The following is a 21,318-nucleotide window of genomic DNA, read 5'->3' on the forward strand; positions in this document are numbered from 1 at the left end:
GTCGCTGCTTCAGGGCTATCGCTCTGACATAAGCTGATACCTAGTGAAACCCTTGAGAAGTGTCGTGTCTCTGAATTCCCAGGAAGATGCTCGAGTACACATGGACCAATGGCAACGCCAGACAACATGAGTCCAATTGACTGCTCGCGAAGCCCGCAATTACCCGTCTGTGTTTGATGATGAGGCCAGGACGTAGTCTGTTCATCTGATCTACTGCCGTGAAAGGAGAGGCCTGTAAGAGGCGTCCCACTGCTGTTTAGAGATGCTAATTTACTCATTCCGGGTATCGGCAATGAGAAAGCATTAATTCATCTTCAAGGTGCCAAACGACCATTTGGAATAGAACTCAGTGGCCATTTGAGAACGCTATTTTCTGACAATTTTCATAATCAATTGCTGGCTCAGAAGGCTAGTGTGTATCATTGAAGTGGGTGAGGTCTTCTACAAGTGGCCAACACTTCGCCCAGTCAAGTCGTCCGCTAGATGGCCTAGAGCTCGATTATCACAAGGAAATAGTAGGCCTTTGTAAACGAAAGGGATGATTGGCTTCATATGCCGATAATGCAAACAGCCACTTTTTGTAACGCCAACAATTTGAACAGCACAAACTTGACGTTCCTAAACAAACCAGATCACAGCAACAGTCAAATCTCCGGACCGCCGTCTACTCCAACTTGGGTCTGCCTCAGTAACAACACAGCTATCAATTCAAGCTCGATGATGGTCAAGGCAGTCAGACAACCGGCAGCCGTACCGAATCTCTGTTTGGTGGATCTAACTGGGGAGCTCGTCAACTTGGTTCATCATCACGCTCTTGCCTCCGGCCATACCACCATCCTCTGTGCGTCTCGCCGTGTTTACAGCGAAGCTCACTAAATTTTCTACCAATCGGCCTTCTTTCGCATCTATTATCAAGGACCCTACGACAAAATTCCATGGCCGGTTACAGCTACTCCCGTTAGCACAAACACCGTGATGCTTGTCCAAAAGATCGACATATGCGTTGATTTCGCCATGTCCAAAGTTGAATTGAACGACGTGTCAACTGGATTGCTGGCTTTATCAAGTGATACCAACGCCGCTCTACGGCATACCTGTATCCCCAAACTTAGAGGGTTCCAACCGGCCATCAATCTCGACAAAGTATACATTATACTCCGTACTATGAGCGGCTTGGTTAGTTTTTAGAAAGTGCATGTGACAGCCATGACCGAACATGACTTCGGGTCTACCTTGCCTGGTTACAATATGGATGAGGGGAGGCTTCTATCTGGTGATACGTGCACGCAATATCCCAGTTTTCAGATTAGCCAAGAAGGTACCGGAGGCTACTTCCGGTCCATCAATCTGGCACGACGGTAAGAAAGAGTCAGGCAGATATTTTGACTTCCGTCCTCTGGAGAATCAGAAGAGTCTTTGAGGTCGTGTGTTCCGAGAGGGATGGACTGGACCGGATTGCGAGCACAAGTACTAAGAGATTGATGCGTGACGAGTACTTTGATTTGTACCAAGAGGCTAGAAGTACCGAGATTCTCGAAGCAGCACTGTTGCGCTCTCTGAAGAATTTAGTGTGGCTTGCTCAAAGCGCTGGACGAGGAGAGATTGTTACTGCAGTTGTCACGTGAGAGTCAGACAAATTGGTTGCCTCACGAAGAAGTTGCCAAGCAATGTGTTAAAGGGGTTTGACAGGCTTGTTTCACCATACGACCAAATGTAAAACAATAAAAGCCCCGCTACTCCCTCTAACCTTCAAAACACATCATCAGTGTTCCACTTCTTGACCTCCCAACCATGCATTTCCACCTAGCAAAAAAGATATTCCCTAGCTTCCACAAAAATGGAAAAGACGAGGACGACAACGCATCTACAGTGTCAAAGAGAACCTCGCGCAGCTCAATGACACTTGTGAACCCTGACAGCTTTCCAGTTCGGTCTCCCAGTCCACCTCATGCCGAGGTTCCAAACGACGTCCCCTTTGGACTGTCGCGTGAAGATAAGGCTGTTGTAGCTCGAGCCCCCGGTGCCACCGACAAGACCTATCCAGAAGATGCTGTCGCCGCCTCACACCTCATCAATCGTTCCGAAAAAAAAGAGACCGATCTGGGACCACATGCTGTCCACACCTTTGTGAGAGTATGCCCGCACGAGAACTTATCTTTCGAACGTCTACAAACCATCTTGAAACTTCCGGGTTTCAAGTCCAGCAAGGAAGACATAAACGCCATTGGAGCCATGGATGAAATACAGCAACACAGTAAATCCGGCGCGAGGGTTTGCTTTCCCATCGATGGCTTTCCCCAACGCCCTGCAGGCACCTTCAAACTAAAATACAATTCTAAACATAAACGTGGATGGACGGGCCCTGTCATCGGTTTAGAGTTGCACGCTACCTGGACGCTCGACTCATACAAACCTAGCACGACTCGGAATGATATCCAAGCTTCTTTACAGAAACTCGAGAACGTCCCGCTCTGCCCTCACAGAACGATGAATGATCCGTGGATTCTCGAAATGATTTACAAGATAGCACATCCACATGAGGAACCATCAGATCCCATTGACGAATGGGGGAAGCCGCCAAGCAGCATATCGGACTTCGCTGAACGCAGTCAAGACTGCGATCGTTGCAAGACCCCTATCACTATCACAGTGTGCAAAGGTGGTCTTGACGGTCCTCAGGTGAAGGTAATTCGTCGCTTGGGGCCCGGGTCCTCGGAGAATGACCCAGATTGGCTCGCTCAGTGTGGCGTGTAGCCAAAGAAAGGTCTGACATGGACCCGCAATGGCTGGCTCGTTAAGACAGGATAGAACGTCTGATTTGATCATGGCAGCACGGAAGGTGGGAGGGCCTGTACCTGAGACTGCTATGGCCAGCAGTGCCGTCCAAATAGAACTACGAAGAAGCTCGCCCCAAATACTGAACATGTGTCATGACGCTCGAGGAATTTGAACTCAGTCTCGAAGCCGCGTAACATTCAAAAGTAGTTTGAACATGGCGTCTATCATGAGGCATTTTCCGCAGTAAGAGGTACAAACGGCACGCTTTAGGAAGCCATGTCGGTGCTAGCGTCAGATTTGTGTACTTGAACATTCAGAATGTAGTACTAACAGCTCAGCAACCCCAACATTATCAGACCCATTACATTACCTTGAACTGGTTTCTTCTCTTACGCAGCTGCTCATACTCGAAGATCACTGCATCTTCTTACACGAGACGAACCCCACTTTTGAACCATGCCTTTCAGCCTCATGGAGATGATCTGCGCAACGTTTCCATAACCGAGCCATAGGCAGAGACAACTCAGCCTCGACGGCATCACGAGCAAACTCCCTAACCCTTACGAGCCCAAGCAGCGAGTCCAAGGTACCCATCCATGCTAGTGAGGAGATTACTCAACCTCTGCCCGCCGGTGCATGCGTACAACCGTGTCCCTACGAGATCATGTCTTTCGAGCGAAGTAGTCGCATCACAAATCTCCCAGCGTTCATGAAAAGTCGCTCAGGCAACAATGCTCTAGGATCGACTACCTGCGCGCCACGCTCGTCCTGGTTACCCTCGCCCCATCGTTCTCGGCTTGAAAGTCGCTGTTAAGTATATTGCAAATGTTACCTCGTCACTAGACCCGATTTGAGGGCTCTCGAGCTGCGTATCTTTCGGAGGGGCTCTGACGTCCTTGAAGACAATAGGAGCAAATGGTATCTCTTCAACCGTTTCGATAAGCTGAAGTTTTGGCCTTGCCGTCATAGGAGCAATAGCGCATCTCACGTAGTGGATGGACTGGGTGCTGTGACGCATTCGGAGTTGGGTTCAACATATCCAATACACGAATGGCTAGTCAAGAATCCCCTCGTGCCAAACGAGAGGTGCTCACATTGCGATACGATGTCTGAGGTGGTAGACCAGGGTGAGCGTTGGCCTATTGTGATTGTCACAGGGTCCGTGGGCAAAGCCGAAAATGCGGAGGATCCTGAGCGGCTTGCTCCATTCATTGTACCGGCGACCCACTCTTGATACGGTATGGTAGCTCAAACGCATCATGAAGGGATGTTCCCACAACCTTGTGCCTTTCGAGCAAGGTTAGTGGTGCAAGACGAAAGATTGCCCCAATGCCAAGGCATGTTGAGAGAATAAGAGGCGATAAAACTTACTCACCACGCTATGAAAGCTGGTGACTCCCTTTGCTCCTTAATTCCAAATTATCCCCCATCATCTTTACGTTGTGTCACAGCTATCATGGTGCTCAAGAGACTTTTTGCGCTCTTCTTCCGGCCCGATGAAACCAAGAGCGCATCAACTTCGGGTAAGAGTAATCGAAGCTCATGGACTCTCCTTCCCGAAGGGCAACGAGCGACATCTGAACGTGGTCCGAGTGAGGAAACGGACGAAAGGAGACCCGCAACCACGCCATCAGCGGATAATTATGTACGACTGTGCCCTCACGAAACTCTGTCCTTCAAGCGTGCACAACGGATTCTCTCCTTGTACGGCCAGGGAGACATCCACCCAACCATGGATGCATTCACGTCAGCTCCGCAGCTCCACCATAGCGAGCTATCCGGAGGCGAGTTTGGACGTCGTAAACATCCCCGGCTCTGTAAACAAGACCCCAGCGGCTATGATGTCCTTCAAGCAACCAGCGACTATGGCTTCGAAAAGGGCCTTATATTGAACATCCGTTGGCAATTGAGCTTCAAGGCCCACCCAGAGCTTTTGAAGTCAGTGGAATGTCTCCAGCAATTCTTGGACTCTTGCGACATTTCTCTATGTCCGCATAAAAATTTGAGCGACGAGGAGATAGCCTTCAAAACCTTCTACTCCTTGAAGCCACCGACAGATCCGATCGAGAAATTCGAGATTGCGTCAATGAAAATTAAAGGGTGCGATCAATGCGGCACTGATTTCTGGGTATCGGGAAGGGATGACAAGAAATGTCGAGTAGAGACGTTCAGATATCTGGGTACAATTGAAACTGTGGATGACAAGCAGTGGCTCGCTCAATGTAGCGACTAGGAAACCTGTTTGACTGCGCTGTGAGAGAAAGACGTGGAACTCGACGCAAAAGGTTCGACACGAAGCCTATCACTAAATATTGTATATATATAGAAGAGCGGAAAATGACACTTTAGCACAGACTCTGCCTATGACTCTGTGCAGGAGGAGTCGGTGGTTCATGCTGGGGAGTCATACTTGCCAAGAACATTCGAGAGAAGCAAAATAATGGATTAAAATAAGTGCAGTTTCAAGGATGGAGAAGAAGGGGCTTTCCCTTACGCTTCATTTCAACCTCCGAACAAAATTCCCTGACGAGAGAGCCTGGTGCACCTTCGGTCACAAAATGGCCCCAACACTGCACAGAAAATTGTTTGACAAAACTCCACAGCGCACAGACGATGAGAGGCTTCCCCCTCCAACCCGGAGCTCCAAAAGTTCAGAGACACTTGTGACTGAGGGTTCTGATACTGATATCTATAAGAAACCCTCGAGTGCCGAAGAAAAGGGCCGCAACAAACTCGATATCAAGACCAGCTGCGTCCAGATTTGCCCTCATGAAACACTAACATTCGAACGCATGAAGCGGATTGTCCACCTGCCATACTTCAGGTACAGCGGAGACAAGGTTGATGGATTTACTAACGGCTTTGGTCCCTACCATGTGTCGTCAGTGGTGGGAAATCACCTGTGCAAGCCACATCCAAATCGCTTTAGCTCTCTCAAAGCGAACAGCTTTTACAAATACCAGCGGGGCTATGAAGGAAGTTACGACGGTCTCTTGTTATGCGTCCACTGGACGATGAGTTTCGACGACCACATGGATGTTGCGAGTTCCGTTTCCGACTTTCAAAGGTTCTTAGACATATTGGACATACGCCTCTGCCAGCACACGAAGATGAGTGATTCTAGGATCGCCGCAAAACTTTATAAACTTTGCGATTCAAGTCGTATGGCCCGGGACCCTGTGGAGGCCTATGAGGAAGGGTATCGTGGCTGCATAACCGAGAGATGTAAAGAATGTCACACGACATTCGAAACCTATAAGGAGGGGGAGGCATGTCACATCCTGGTGAAGAGATACTTAGGCAAGGGTAGTTCCGCATACGAGAAGCGGTGGTTGGCTCAATGTGGTGAAAAAAGGCACAGACTGTGGAGTTTTGCGGCTGCATTGCGAAGCTGGAGGACCTGAGATGGTAGCGGATGTAATGAAACTACGCGGTGTAGATAGGAATCCGATACCTGGTAGATAGACTCAATGTATCTTATCATTCCAGAGTGTGGAAGATGGAGAAATCGCCTGGTGCTCATGTCACTTCTCTATCTGTAAGGCTGAGCAAGCCGCCAAGACGCTAAGCGAGACCACGCACCAAACCCTTCCGTCGACAAATGTACGCCTCGATCAAAGCACTCGCAACCACAAAACTTCTCTCTCCGCAACCCCCAAATCTACGGCAACCATGGAGAACGACAAAGGCGAGCTCGTCGACCTGTACGTCCACCCTCTCTTTCCTCCTCACCCATTCCCCAATCTCCACCCCATTCCCCGCCCCATCCCTCAGGACCACACCAGCTAACAGAACCCCCCCCTTTCACAAACCAGTTACGTCCCCCGCAAATGCTCCGCGACCAACCGCATCATCAAAGCCAAAGACCACGCGTCCGTGCAAATCTCCGTCGGCAAGGTCGACGAGAACGGGCGCTACACGGGGGAAAACCAAGTCTACGCGCTGTGTGGGTTCGTAAGGGCCATGGGCGAGGGCGATGACAGTTTGAACCGGCTGGCGCAGAGGGACGGGCTGGTGAAGAACGTGTGGACTGGAAGTTCGCAGCGGTAGAGGCGTGTGTGACGGAATGGGAGGGGCGGGGAGGTGAGTGTGAGGATTCATGGGTTGGAGGGGGGAATTGGCTGACGGTTTGATAGGTTAGTGTTGTGGAATGACTGACTGAACGAATGGATGGTTCGATGGGGATGTGTGATGGTTCATCGTGCCATGAGGAGGGTCAGATAAACCAGGCAAGCAACAACAAGCTTCGAACGCCCAAAACCGTCCATCGAAAAGTTCCGCATCAATGAACGTGTCATTAGCGGACTCCTCCATTCCATTCAAAATTCATGCCCTGCCTTCCAATGCAATTCCCTGTCTCTGCTTCAAATCATTTTCTCCGCACCCTAATCGGCCATCCATCGCAGGCAGCACGAACCCACCTCGTGGGATCGTCTCCTCTTCTCTCCTTTCTCATTTTCCCCATGAGTCAAGAGAAAGATTTTACAGGCCGTAGATGACATTTGCAATGCAAGCTCGCCTATGAAGAGATAGGGTCTTTAAGCTCACAAGTCCTATCACAGATACGGGCGGGACAATCATATTAATGCTCGAGGATATGGATGTTTTGAACGAGAAATTTCTAGGCTGGTAGAGAGAACAATATTTGTACACTGGTATCAAGTCTCATAATTGGACAGTGGTATAGCAAATAGCATCCATGATTTGGGCAGCATTTGGCTCCCAATCTGTCAAGCCGTGTCTCTCCCCAATCCTTCCTTATACCTCTTCAGACACCTCTCCCTACTCTCCTTATGATCGACGCACATCTTAGGATACCCTGCTTTCTCTGCTGCCTTCGTTGCCTTTCTGCCATAAGGGTCATGTATCGCCTTCCCTTCTATCCCTTCCAACTCCTTGACCCATTTTCTGATGTATTCCCCGTCAGCATCAAATCTTTCACTCTGCAACAGGGGATTGAAGATCCTGAAATACGGTTGCGGATCTACCCCGGTTGAGGCACTGAAGCCCCATCCGCCGTTATTTGAAGCGAAGTCACCGTCGATGAGATGTTCCATGAAATATCGCTCGCCCATGCGCCAGTCAATGAGCAGGTCCTTTGCAAGGAACGAGGCAACGGCCATACGGGCACGATTGTGCATGTAGCCAGTATGGTTCAATTGGCGCATGGCAGCGTCGATAAAAGGATAGCCTGTCATTCCGGTGCACCACTTCTGGAAGAGCTCGTTGTTGTACTCCCATTGGATGTTGGTATACTCGGGCTTGAAGGGCTTGTTCATGCACACGTATGGCCAGTGGGCAAGGACATGCTTATAAAAATCTCTCCAAGCCACCTCTGAAATCCACCCAACAATACCCTTTTCACCTCCGTCAAGCTTCTTGGTGCTATTGGCATCCCTCGCAGCGGCTACCGCAGTCCTTGCACTGAGCGTCCCAGAAGAGAGGTGAACACTGACTATTGCTGTACTGTTACCTGCAGGAATGTTCCTCGCGTCTGCGTAATGGTGAACTTTCTCCGAGAGAAACTTACCCAACCGCTCTCGTGCCTCATGCTCGCCAGGCGGCCACATGCTTCGAAAACGTTTCTTCTCTTCATCAGTGAGATTTTTATTCTCTGGCGCCTCCGGTATCTCGCACTCGAACAAATCCTTGAAATTTCTTCGAGCATCCTCGGGGTTCTTGTTCGGAGGATCGAAAAGGTCGAGCTGATGAGGATGCGTGTGCAGATATGCAAGCCAGGCGCGGAACCATGGAGAGTACACCGAATACTGGTTTCCGGTACCGCTCGAGAGCTCACCAGGAGCAACCACGCATGTGTCCGGGACTGCATGTACTGCAACGCCGTTACTCACCCCAGTTCTGGTCATCAATGCTTCCCGTCGCAGTTCGTCGACTTCATACTCGATATTCGTGTAGAGATGGCTCGCGCCCCATTTTTCACATAATTCGAAGATGCGATTTGGTATCGCTTTGCGCTTTGCCACTGTCTCGACATACAGCGGTATATCTAATTGCGCTAGATCCTCCTTGAGAACCTCTAGTGTCCTGAGGACGAAGTCCACACGCACAGCGCTGGTCACATGCGCCTTGTAGTCTTGCGGTGATACAATATGTATGCATATCAACGGCACGCTCCTGCTCTTCGCCTTTGCCGACGCCAAATGCAAGGCCTTGTTGTCTGTGATCCGTAAATCGCACTTGAACCAATGCACTACAGCGTCTTTGACTCGGGTCTTGTCCCGCTCGGACTGGGTTTCTCTCTGGGCCTCTTCGAAGGTCTCGATTGGACGTTCAATTGCACTCGTGTTGTACTGCTTGCATCGCTCGTTTTCCATTTCCGGAGGATAGAATTGGCGGTCAACAATGTCGTATTCCTCTTGTGGCGAGTCGTTGTAGCCCGGAATATCACTCTTCGCCTTCTTGCTGGGACTGTCCCCAACGCCATGTGCTTTTCGCTTGGCGCAATTTGCGGCAACTTGAGAGGGGACCATCCTGTATATGGCTGAAGTTTTGTAGGATCGTTGTTGAGATATTGGAAGTGATTGGCGTGAGGGTTTGAAAGGTAGGACTACGGCTTTGATGCACAATTGGAATGGCGCAGTCGCTGAAAGATGGCGTAGAGTCATACAGATTTCAAGTAAAACAAGCACAGATCTATGAAGACGACGGTACTGAAAAAGCGACGAATCAAAATCTTTCTTTTTGACGAGCACCATGCATTAAAGCATCGGCGGCTATCATGACGTTCTGCCTTTGCTAGCGCCAATCCTCGAAGATGCGCGAGATCTTAGCGGCGTTTACCCCTGAAGGCGGCGCTTTTGACCCCCCATTCCTGGGTTTTCACGTGTTACTATAGTACTTGAAGCTTCACTTCGTCTTTGAACTTGAATTTGTCTGACTTCATTCATTATTTATTGCATGCACTCGACTAGATTCCCAAACTGCCTAGCCCCTAATTCACAATCATTCCGTCCCGAACAACATCTAGCTGACTCCAACCCACATTGAACATTAAGTGGGGCGACCGCACATGACCTGAACGCCTCATCGCCTGAGCCGCGAGACCCAGCGCCATCAACCATCCATGAGATCAGGGTGTAGAGGGTGGACTCGCGGGTAGTCGGAGCTCCTGGGGGGCTTGGATTGCGAATTCGGGGCCTGCCAAGGGTGCAACAGGGTATGACCCTGGACTGAATTGCCATTGTTTAGTTGTCTTTCCTACATGAAGAGAACCGAACAACGTACGCAGAAGGTGCGGCGGTGGCCCATAAACGTTGAGCGGAGTATGTTGCTCGTGCTTTGGCTACGACATTGTTTTCGAGGCTGTCGCGAACTTCTGTTGTCAATGCTTTTCTCGGAGTCAGTATTGCCGATTCGAGGCGTTGCGTGGAGCCTTGGAACTTGTCTACAGAGTAGAGACTCCCAAGACATGTTTCAAGACTCAACATTTGGTGCAAAGGAGGAAAGATGGACTCCGAAGATACATACCATCATTGGGCCGTTTGAACTTCTCCACAAGCTCTATGACGTCCAAATCCCGCTTGCCGCACCATTCGGCAATCGGTCTCTGGATCGACTCAGCACGCATCTGATATACTTCTGTACGCTGGACAAGAGTATAGATAGCTTGCAGCTCTGAACGGCTCAAGGTTATCTTCTTCTCTGGTGTTCCGTAGTTATCCATGCTTTCGAGTGTGATTTAGGATGACTGGAGCGAAGTCTGATCTGAACCTCGTAAGGAAACGTCAGCACGTTATCTCCCTCTCTCAAGAGAGCTCCTAATACTTACTTCCGGTGATTGAGGGTTTGCTGCTGGTGAGTCTGCTGGATGAGTGAAAGATGTTGAGGAGCCTGAAGAGAAAGATTGAAACCTAGGGGACGCAAATGTTCTTCTATAGGTGAGTGAGCGTCGCCTCAGCTGTCTCTGCATAGCTGAAAGAAGGCGTGCAATCTCGCGGAATAGAGGTCGCCTCGCTCTCGAGACGTTTGGGAATCAGCTGGACCTGCCAAAACATCCATTTGCCTCAACCACCTCCGCATCACTGGAAGAAGGCTTGCAAATTCGCCGCACAGAGCTCGCCTCAATTTCGAGACTCGTGGGCCTTTGTTGGACATGCCGAGATGCTCTTCTTCTTGTCGTGAAGGACCTGGGCAATATTGAGGCAGACCAGAAAAATCTATGCCGTGGCTCAGCCATTTCGTTTGCGATATCGTTTCAAAATCGAAGCTCTTGACGCACAAATGGATCTCTTGAAGCATTCATGTTTCAGCCTTAGACGAGTGCTGACCGACGGTTGCGGCCAACATTATTGGCTCAGCCACTTACTCTACGACGTCACTCTGATACCAATTAGGTTAGAGGCTCTGTAGGAGGCCCAATTAGGTGCGTAACTCACTGACTGTATTGAGCGATGTCTCGGACACAGGCTTCGGGTGCGAGGAAGGATATCAATCACGAAATAGGTTAAGATATCCCTTAAAGAAGTCCCCGGACGTAGATACACAATCCAATCTTGTTGACTCTCACATTCATTATCTGCTGAATCTTGGATAATTAACCTTTTACGAAGGTTGGTCAGAAATTCCTAAACCCTCTTTGTCTCTGCCAACACAAGTCCTTGGTATGTAAGTTCTAAAGCACCCCGGATTGACGGACTGTATTGGGGCATGTCGCAGGACTTGGGTAACGACTGGGTTAAGGGTCTATTGCACTTCGAGCTGGTGACTTACTCACTACATCAATTGATGTTCTCGAGTACATAGCTAAGGGTAGATTCTTCCCCTTAAAATATATATATTAACTCTTAAGAAGTTTTATCATATATTAAGAGACGTAATACACGTATATCTTCTTTTAATATATATATACCCTCTTTAAATATATATATACCCTCTTTAAATATATATATATCCTCTTTAAATTCGATTAGTTTCCGCGTAATCGCTAGCTATATAGAGTATAAAATCTATATATAGTCGAAGTACGAGTAACGAAATAAATAGAGAGATAGTCGATAGCGAGATAAATATAATACGTTAGTCTATAGTAAGAAAATAAGATTATATTTATAATCTTTTAACTATAGAAAGATTAGATATTAATAAATAATAAACGTATTTCTAATAGTAATAAGAGAGAGTAATTAGCTAATTAGCTATGATCATAAAAGAATAATTTAAAAATCTTATTATTTAACGATTTAAAATCGTTTAATCTTTTAAACTTTATTAGAATAAATCTAAGAAAACTTATTTACTATTATTAAGAGTCTCGATAATATTTTCTAAAAAGCTATATATAAGATTTATATCTTATATAACTAGCGATTACGCGAAAGCTAATCGAATTTAAAAAGAGTATATATATATTTAAAGAGAGTATATATATATTAAAAGAAGATATACGTATATTAAAAGAAAGTATACGTATATTATATTTTTATATTAATTTCTATTATAATAGTCTACGTTATATCTAAGTATAAATTTAAAAAGAATATATATAAAGTAAGATATTTATTATAGTCTCTAAGCTCTTTATATTCTCTATATTCTCTATACTCTCTATACTCTCTATACTCTTTATATACTTTATACTTTTTCTACTCTTTATATTTTATTCTATATATTCTATTACGAGCGTATTCTTAATATATTACTACTTAGCTCTATAGTCTAATATCTTAGCGAAGATATCTTCTATTATATTATATCTTCTTTTTATCTATATAATTCGATAGTCTTATTACGAGCGTATTCTTAATATATTATTTAATACTTAGCTCTATAGTCTAATATCTTAATAAAGATATCTTCTATTATATTATATCTTCTTTTTATCTATATAATTCGATAGTCGTATTATTCTTAAACTATCTTATTTATATTAATATCGTATCTATACTAGTTCTAATATTATAATAAGACTTCTTTATATACTCGACGAAGAGAAATATAATTAAAATCTTACTCTATTCGAATTAGCGAACGAATTTAAAGAAATGCGTTAATAGAGGCTTTAATAAGAAATTAAATTAAGCTATTATATTTTTAAATAAGTCTATTAAACGAGTAACTCGATTTTATAGCGAATTAAACTCGATAAATAATAATTAAGAAATAAATAAGATATTAGATTATTTATACGACTAGCGAATCGAAAGAAATCGCTAATATTATCTTTTAAATATCTCTATATTTATTAATAAACGTATAATCTCTTTATTAAATATATTAATAATATATATAATAAGTTTATTATAATAGCGACGAAAATAGTCTTAAAACGACTCGATTTAATCTCTTTATTAAGTATATCGATAATATATATAATAAGTCTATTATAAGAGTATATACGATATTTATATAGTAAGTTTACTATTAAATAATATTTAATATATTCGATTCTTTTTCTATCTTCTTATTATATCTACGAATTAATAGAGTTAAAATAAAGAATAAAATATAGAATAAACTTAATAATAAGAGTATAAGAGATATAGAATAAATCTATAGTAAATCTTCTAGACTAGGCTATTAAAAGATATTCGAGATAAATATATACGTTAAATTTTCTTTAATTCTATCGAAGAACTATAGTAAGAAGAAGAACTTAAAGAATCTTATTAGTACGTAGATAAGATATAGTTAATATCTCTAGAATCTCTATAGAATAATATAGATATAGTAGATATAGATAGCATAGTTAAGATTAATATACGATTCGATATTTTCGACTACTATTACTATACCTCGATAAATCGTCTTCGATCGAGGTTTATATAGACTATAGATATTTAAAGATATAAAGTAAGTAATAAGCGTATATCTTCGATCTATTAATTATAAGAGCTATAACTATTTAAGAGAGAAGAATAGTATTATAAGCGTACTCTTAATATATTACTTAGTACTTAGCTCTATAGTTTAATATCTTAACGAAGATATCTTCTATTATATTATATCTTCTTCTCACATATATAGTTCGATAGTCTTATTATTCTTAATCTATCTTACTTATATTAATATCGTATTTATACTAGTTCTAATAAGTCTTATTATTCTTAATCTATCTTACTTATATTAATATCGTATTTATATTAATTCTAATATTATAATAAAGCTTCTTTATATATCTCTTAACGAAGAGAATTAATAGATATTTTACTTTCTATTTAAAGTAAGCGATCGAGTCTAATAAAGAAAACGCTAGATAGTTCTATTATATAGAAGCTCTATTATATATTTAAATTATTAGATATCTATATTATTCGAAAGAATCTATATTAAATAATCTATATTATTAACGATAGTTTAATTTATTAAAAAACGAGTCTTCTATATCGAATATAAGAAATTCTTTTTCGCTTTACTTCGTTATTATTTGTATATCTAATATATAAGATAGAACTAACTAGAAACCTTGATTTGTATGTGCAGTCATTATTATTTAGGGTTCTACGTTTTGTTGCCCGCTGAGTCATCGCGGGTAAATATTGCGTCCGACCATAAATCTCGCCCTTCCGCGCCTCCCATTATTATAGGTGTACGTTATTCATAGTATACTTTTTGATTTCTATTAAATTTTGAATTTTTTTTAATTTTGAACGTTTTGGGCTTCCGAATTTTAAGAATTTTAAATTTGTCTTATAATCTTAAGCGCAAGGAATTCAATATCGCTCCCAAGTTCGCTCCCAAATCGCTCACTTTTACTCGATGCCCCGGCTTATTAAAAATCTTGAATTTAATTCATAGGCCTTTACTCGTCTATATTTAATATATTATAAATTCTAACTTAAATTTACTTATATTAATATTAAGATATCTCTCTTTATATCATTAATTATCTATATATTATAACTAGCTCTATCTTATATACGACGATTTATATAATAAATAAATATCTTTATATAATATAATAAGTCTATTATAATAGCGACGAAAATAGTTTTAAAATAATATATCGATTTCTTTATTAAGTATATTAGTATATATAAAAGAATAAGATAGAGCTAAGCTTAAAAATCTTAAATTTATATATATAGTTAATTATTAATTTATTAGATCTACGCTTTTTAATTAGATATCGCGGGTAAATAAATTAACGTTCGTAACTATTAAAAATCTCTCTCTCTACTTTTAATCTTTTAATAACTTTACTATTTTCTATTAAAATTTTAAGATTTTTTTTTAAATTATAGTTCGAAATATACGCTTTTTAATAATAAAAAAATTTCGAAATTCGATCTTATAATTATTAAAGCGTAAGGAATTTAAATATCGCTTACTAAAGTCGCTTATCAAAGTTCGCTCGATAGCTCTAATTAAAAAATAGATATAAATTATTTAATTTTAGAATAACTTTTTTATTTTTTATTAAAATTTTAAAATCTTTTATTTAAATTATAGAACGTAATATAGGCTTTTAGATAAAAAAAGAATTTCTAAATTTAGTCTTATAGATATTTAAAAGCGAGGAATTCAGATATCGCTTATTAAAGATCGCTTACTAAAATTTACTCGATAGCCTCGATTAAAAAAAATGATTATAAATTTAATTTATAGGCCTTTACTCGTTAATAATAATATAATAAATCTACTATAAGAGTAGTAAACGTATAATCTCTTTACTAAGTATATCGATAATATATATAATAATTCTACTATAAGAATAGTAAATATACGATCTCTTTATTAAGTATATTAATAATATATATAATAAGCTTACTATTAAATAATATTTAATATATTTAATTCTTTTTCTATCTTTCTATTAAATCTTATAATAAAGAATAAAATAAAGTAGACTTAATAGTAAGAGTATAGAAGATATAAGATAAATTTATAGTAAAGCTCTTAGACTAGACTATTAACGAGTATTAGAGAGTAATTTATAATATATATATACGTTAAATTTTCTTTAATTCTATCGAAGAACTATAATAAGAAGATTAGATAAGAGATTAAAGAAGAATATAAAGAATTTTATTAATACGTAAGTAAGATATAGCTATATCTCTAGAATCTTTAAAGAATAAATATAAGTATAATATAGTTAAGACTAGTATACGATTCGATAAAATCTCGAATATAATATTTTTAAACGAATTAAAATTATTCGATATTTTTAACTACTATTATTATATCTCGATAAATCGTCTTCGATCGAGATTTATATTAATTATAGATATTTAAAGATATAGAATAAGTAATAGACGTATATCTTCGATTTATTAGCTATAGAGACTATAACTATTTAAGAGAGAGAGATAATATTACGAGCGTATTCTTAATATATTATTACTTAATTCTATAGTCTAATATCTTAACGAAGATATCTTCTATTATATTATATCTCTTTTCTATTTATATAATTCGATAGTCTTATTATTCTTAATCTATCTTACTTATAATAATATTATATCTATACTAGTTTTAATATATTTTATATATTAATTTTTTTAGAATATCTATCTATTTAATCTTTTATTTTATTTTTATTATTTATTTATTTTTATCTATAATATTTTAATTAAATTAACTTATTAAAAAAATTTAATATACGCTTATTATAAAAAATAAGTAATAAAGTATTTAAGAAATATAAATATAAATATAATAATAATAATTATAATTATAATAATAATAATAATAATAATAATAATAATAATAATAATAATAATAATAATAATAATAATAATAATAATAATAATAATAATAATAATAATAATAATAATAATAATAATAATAATAATAATAATAATAATAATAATAATAATAATAATAATAATAATAATAATAATAATAATAATAATAATAATAATAATAATAATAATAATAATAATAATAATAATAATAATAATAATAATAATAATAATAATAATAATAATAATAATAATAATAATAATAATAATAATAATAATAATAATAATAATAATAATAATAATAATAATAATAATAATAATAATAATAATAATAATAATAATAATAATAATAATAATAATAATAATAATAATAATAATAATAATAATAGTATAATAATAATAATAATAATAATAATAATAAGTTTAATTTAAATTTTAAATTTAAATTTAAATTTAAATTTAAATCTATAAATCAAATTTATAAAAAGTAAATTTACTTTTAAATTTAAATTTAAGATTAAATTTAACTCTCGAATATATTATATAATAGAGTAAGAAATCTTAACGAAGTTTTAAAAAAGAGTAGAGTTAGAGTAGAGTTTTAGAGTAAAGAGATAAGTTTTCTTAAAACTTTAATTCTATTAATTTTTTTATTATTATAGTTCTTAATATAGTTTATACTTTTATATTAATATTATATATATTATATTAGAGATTTCTTTAAAATTATAATTTTAATAATATAATAATAATTTTTAAAAGCTTAGCGAATATAGATTTACTTTATATATCTCGAAGTTTTAATCATTTTTAAAGATAAATTTCTATTATTAATATACTATTAAATTCTATAATAATTTATATCTTTTATAACTTATATTCGCTAGCTAATTATTACTATATTATATTTTTATATTTTTAATCTCTTTATCTTTTTAAGAAAAAGATTTATTATTATTTTATTATTAATTTTAATTTTAATTTTAATTTATATTATAAAAGTTAATAAGATATTAAAAGTCGCTATAGAGTTAATAATAATTTTAAAAACTTCTTATTAATAAAAGATCTTATTATAAAGTAACGAGTAAAGGTTTATAAATTAAATTTATAATTTTTTTTTTAATTAGAGCTATCGAGTAAGTAGATAAGCGATCTTTAATAAGCGAACTTTAATAAGCGATATTTAAATTTCTTATACTTTAATAATTATAGAACTAAATTTAATAATTCTTTTTTTCTAAAAGCCTATATTTTATTCTATAATTTAAAAAAAATATCTTAAAATTTTAATAGAAAATAAAAAAGTTAGTTTAAAATTAAATAATATATATTTAATTAAGACTTAATTTTAAAATTCTTAAAAATTCGAAAAGCATAAACGGCGCTTTAAAAAAAATTTAAAATTTTAAAATTTTAATAGAAAATAAAAAAGTTATTCTATATATTAATAATATACGCCTATTTTTTTAATAAAGAAGATATAAAAGAGCGAGATTTTAATAATTACGAACGCTAATTTATTTATTCGCGATAACTTAGTCGATCTAGTTAAAAGACGTAATAACTTCGAATTAATAATTAACTATATATATAAATTTAAGATTTTCTAATTTAGCTCTATCTTATTCTTTTATATATATTAATATCTTTAAAGTATTAATATTAAAATTTATTATTTAAAATAAGAATAAGAATTAATTATATTAAAGACTTATAATTACGAGCTTTATAATAATATAATATTATCTATTCTTAATATAACTTTATTTATATTAATTCTTATTATATCTTTAATAAATAATTTTTATTTTAAAATATTAAATTTAATCTTTTATATTTATCTTAATTTATTTATAAATTGAAATTTAAAAATCTAAAATTATTAAGAGATCTTTCTTATTAATAATATAGAAAATATATTTATAATACTTAATATATTTTTAACTATCTTATAGACGATAGATAATTAAATAAATATTAGAGTAATAACTTAATTTTCTATTTATCTATATAAGTTTTAATAAAAGACTATTAATTTTAATTAGATTCTACTTAATTATAAAACGCTAGCTTATTATATTTATCTCTATATTATTATTAAAATAAATTTTAATAAAAGTTTATAACTCGTCTTAATTATTAAAAAGTACTCTATTTTTATAAATTAACGATAAAATAAATATTACTTCTATCTTTATTCTTATTATTACGAAGTCTTTAATAAAGATTTTTCTTTTTCTATTAAATCGATTATATAAAGCTTATAGTTATTAATTAAATTAATCGATATATTATTAAAATTATTTATTTTCTATTTTTTCGATTTAATATCGATATTAATATAATACTCTTTTTCTTTATAATTATAATATTTTATATTATTTAAATTACTAGTTAAAAAGATATAATATAATATAATATATTAATCTATTATACTATACTCTAATAAGATATAAGATATTAAGATTTATATAATCTTATATCTAGTATAATATAAGATCTTAACGATATATATTATAATATAATATATCTATAATATTATATTATAAAATAATATATATATAAGATATTTTAATTAAAATTTCTATATTTAAAAGTATAAGTACGATAAATTCGATATAATAACTATTACTACTATAGCTATTACTACTATAACTATTACTATTATAATTATTACTATTATTACTATTACTATTATAACTATTACTATTATAACTATTATTATTATAACTATTATCGAAATATAACTCTCGCGTATTTTAGCTATTATATTTTTTAGCTATTTAATTTTATACTATATTTAAAATCTAATCTTAAAGAGATTTTAGAGAATTAATTTATTCGTTTTATATATTATATATCTAATATTTTAATAGCTATTACTATTATAACTATTACTATTATAGCTATTATTATTTATTATTAAAATAATCTATTATTATATAATAGTTATAATAGTAATAGTTATAATAAGATAATTATAATAAAAGTTATTATAATAGAAATAGTTATAATAAAAGTAGTTATAATAATAATAGTTATAATAGTAATAGTTATAATAATAATAGTTATAATAGTAATAGCTATAATAGTAATAGCTATAATAGTAATAGTTATTATATTAAATTTATCGAATAAAAGTAGTCGTTAACTAGAATAATAACTAGAATAACTACTTATACTTTTAAATATAGAAATCTTAGTTAGAATATTTTATATATATATTATTTTATAATATAACGAGTAAAGGCCTATGAATTAAATTCATAATCGTTTTTTTTAATTAGAACTATCGAGTAAATTTGATGAGCGGTCTTTGGTGAGCGATCTTTAGTGAGCGATATTTAAATTCCTTACGCTTTAATAATTATAAGACTAAATTTAAGAATTCTTTTTTTATCTGAAAGCCTATATCTCGTTCTACAATTTAAAAAAAAAATCTTCAAAATTTAATAGAAGATAAAAAAGTTATTCTATATATTAATAATCTATATCTATTTTTTTAATAAGAAAGACGCGAGAAGAGAGATTTTAATAATTGCGAACGCTAATTTATTTACCCGCGATAATTTAAATAGTCTAGTTAAAAAGCGTAGAGAACTCGAATTTATAATTAGCTATATATATAAATTTAAGATTTTTAAACTTAACTCTATCTTATTCTTTTATATATATTAATATTATAAATATATTATATTATAATATATATCGTTAAGATCTCGAATTTATATTAGAAAAATAATATAATATTTAACTTTATTTATATTATATTCGAATACGATATAATATTACTTAATATAAAATATCTTATAAGATATATTATATCTTTTCGACTAGTAATTTAAATAAGACTTATTATTCTTAAATTTATTCTTAAACTTATAATCTTAAAATCGTTTTTCTCTTAAATCGAATTTATTTTATCTTCGCGATAACTACGATTTATTATATTAAAGATTTCAATTTTCTTAATATTAATTCTCTTACGAAGTAAAAATATTACCTACTTCGTATTCTCTAATAAAATCTTACTTTCTCTTATTATTCTTTAAGTATATTATAAATATTAGAAGCTTATCTCGCTTTATTAATATAATTTAAATATTAATTAATTAATAGCGAAGATTTATATAAAGCTTTATAAATAAGTAATATATTTATTAATTCTTAATATAGAGATTTATTTATACTTTTAATAATTAAAGATAATTATTAAATTAATATATAGTTTAATTTAATTTTTAATTAATTTTTATATATACTTAAATAACGTTAAATCTATAATTTATTAAATCTTTAATTTAATTTAATAAAAAGTTAATAAACTTCTATTATATATAGTTATAATTCGAAAATCTATTCTTCTTATTAATTTATATTTTTTTTAATTATTATTAAGAGATTAATAACTTTAAAGAATCTTATTTTTTTTAATAAGAAAGTTTTTCGAGATTAGATAAAATACTTTATTTATCTTTTATATTAGAGCTTAATACTTTTAAATACTCTTTTTATAATAAATTAATAATTTCTTTAATCGAATTATCTTTTAAGACTATTAGATAATATTATTATATTTAAAATTAAAATTATTTATAATTCTCTTTATTTCTAAAATCGCTAATAATTGTAATATATTATCGTTATTATTATAATTATAATTTATAAATATTTTATCTAATTTAAATAAAATAATCTTCGCTTTTAGAGATTAAAAATAATATTTTTATATAAATATATCTCGATAGCGAGTAATATATTCTATTTTATTATTTAGAATATAAATAGATTTATTAATCTATTTATTAATATCTCGCTTTTTACTAGAGATACTCTCTTAATTATAAATAGTATTATTATTATTATTACTATTACTTAATTTCTTCGCTAGATT

General features: G+C 34.6%; 6 protein-coding genes across 6 annotated transcripts; 4 read left to right on the plus strand and 2 right to left on the minus strand.

Moving 5' to 3' along the window:
* Positions 1-1,206: 1,206 nt before the first annotated feature.
* Positions 1,207-4,012, plus strand: HO173_004374 (uncharacterized protein; the record flags this gene model as incomplete). The annotated part of the gene is made up of 4 exons (XM_037306298.1): positions 1,207-1,358; positions 1,409-1,621; positions 1,767-2,741; positions 3,748-4,012. The coding sequence occupies 4 exons, from the start codon at positions 1,207-1,209 to the stop codon at positions 4,010-4,012; spliced, it is 1,605 nt and encodes a 534-aa protein (XP_037166808.1).
* Positions 4,013-4,234: 222 nt separating this feature from the next.
* Positions 4,235-5,011, plus strand: HO173_004375 (uncharacterized protein; the record flags this gene model as incomplete). Its single annotated transcript, XM_037306299.1, has 1 exon — positions 4,235-5,011. The coding sequence occupies one exon, from the start codon at positions 4,235-4,237 to the stop codon at positions 5,009-5,011; it is 777 nt and encodes a 258-aa protein (XP_037166809.1).
* Positions 5,012-5,246: 235 nt separating this feature from the next.
* HO173_004376 (uncharacterized protein) lies at positions 5,247-6,182 on the plus strand (the record flags this gene model as incomplete). Its single annotated transcript, XM_037306300.1, has 1 exon — positions 5,247-6,182. One exon carries the CDS (start codon positions 5,247-5,249, stop codon positions 6,180-6,182), a length of 936 nt encoding a protein of 311 aa, XP_037166810.1.
* Positions 6,183-6,450: 268 nt separating this feature from the next.
* On the plus strand, positions 6,451-6,828 carry HO173_004377 (uncharacterized protein; the record flags this gene model as incomplete). The annotated part of the gene is made up of 2 exons (XM_037306301.1): positions 6,451-6,482; positions 6,594-6,828. 2 exons carry the CDS (start codon positions 6,451-6,453, stop codon positions 6,826-6,828), a joined length of 267 nt encoding a protein of 88 aa, XP_037166811.1.
* A 680-nt stretch (positions 6,829-7,508) lies between these two features.
* On the minus strand, positions 7,509-9,269 carry HO173_004378 (uncharacterized protein; the record flags this gene model as incomplete). The annotated part of the gene is made up of 1 exon (XM_037306302.1): positions 7,509-9,269. The coding sequence occupies one exon, from the start codon at positions 9,267-9,269 to the stop codon at positions 7,509-7,511; it is 1,761 nt and encodes a 586-aa protein (XP_037166812.1).
* Positions 9,270-9,868: 599 nt separating this feature from the next.
* HO173_004379 (uncharacterized protein) lies at positions 9,869-10,462 on the minus strand (the record flags this gene model as incomplete). The annotated part of the gene is made up of 3 exons (XM_037306303.1): positions 9,869-9,968; positions 10,024-10,126; positions 10,267-10,462. The coding sequence occupies 3 exons, from the start codon at positions 10,460-10,462 to the stop codon at positions 9,869-9,871; spliced, it is 399 nt and encodes a 132-aa protein (XP_037166813.1).
* Positions 10,463-21,318: the final 10,856 nt, after the last annotated feature.

The sequence above is a fragment of the Letharia columbiana genome (assembly GCF_014066305.1).
Source record: "Letharia columbiana isolate WasteWater2 chromosome Unknown Sc0000011_s2, whole genome shotgun sequence".
In the NCBI taxonomy this organism is placed as follows: domain Eukaryota; kingdom Fungi; phylum Ascomycota; class Lecanoromycetes; order Lecanorales; family Parmeliaceae; genus Letharia; species Letharia columbiana.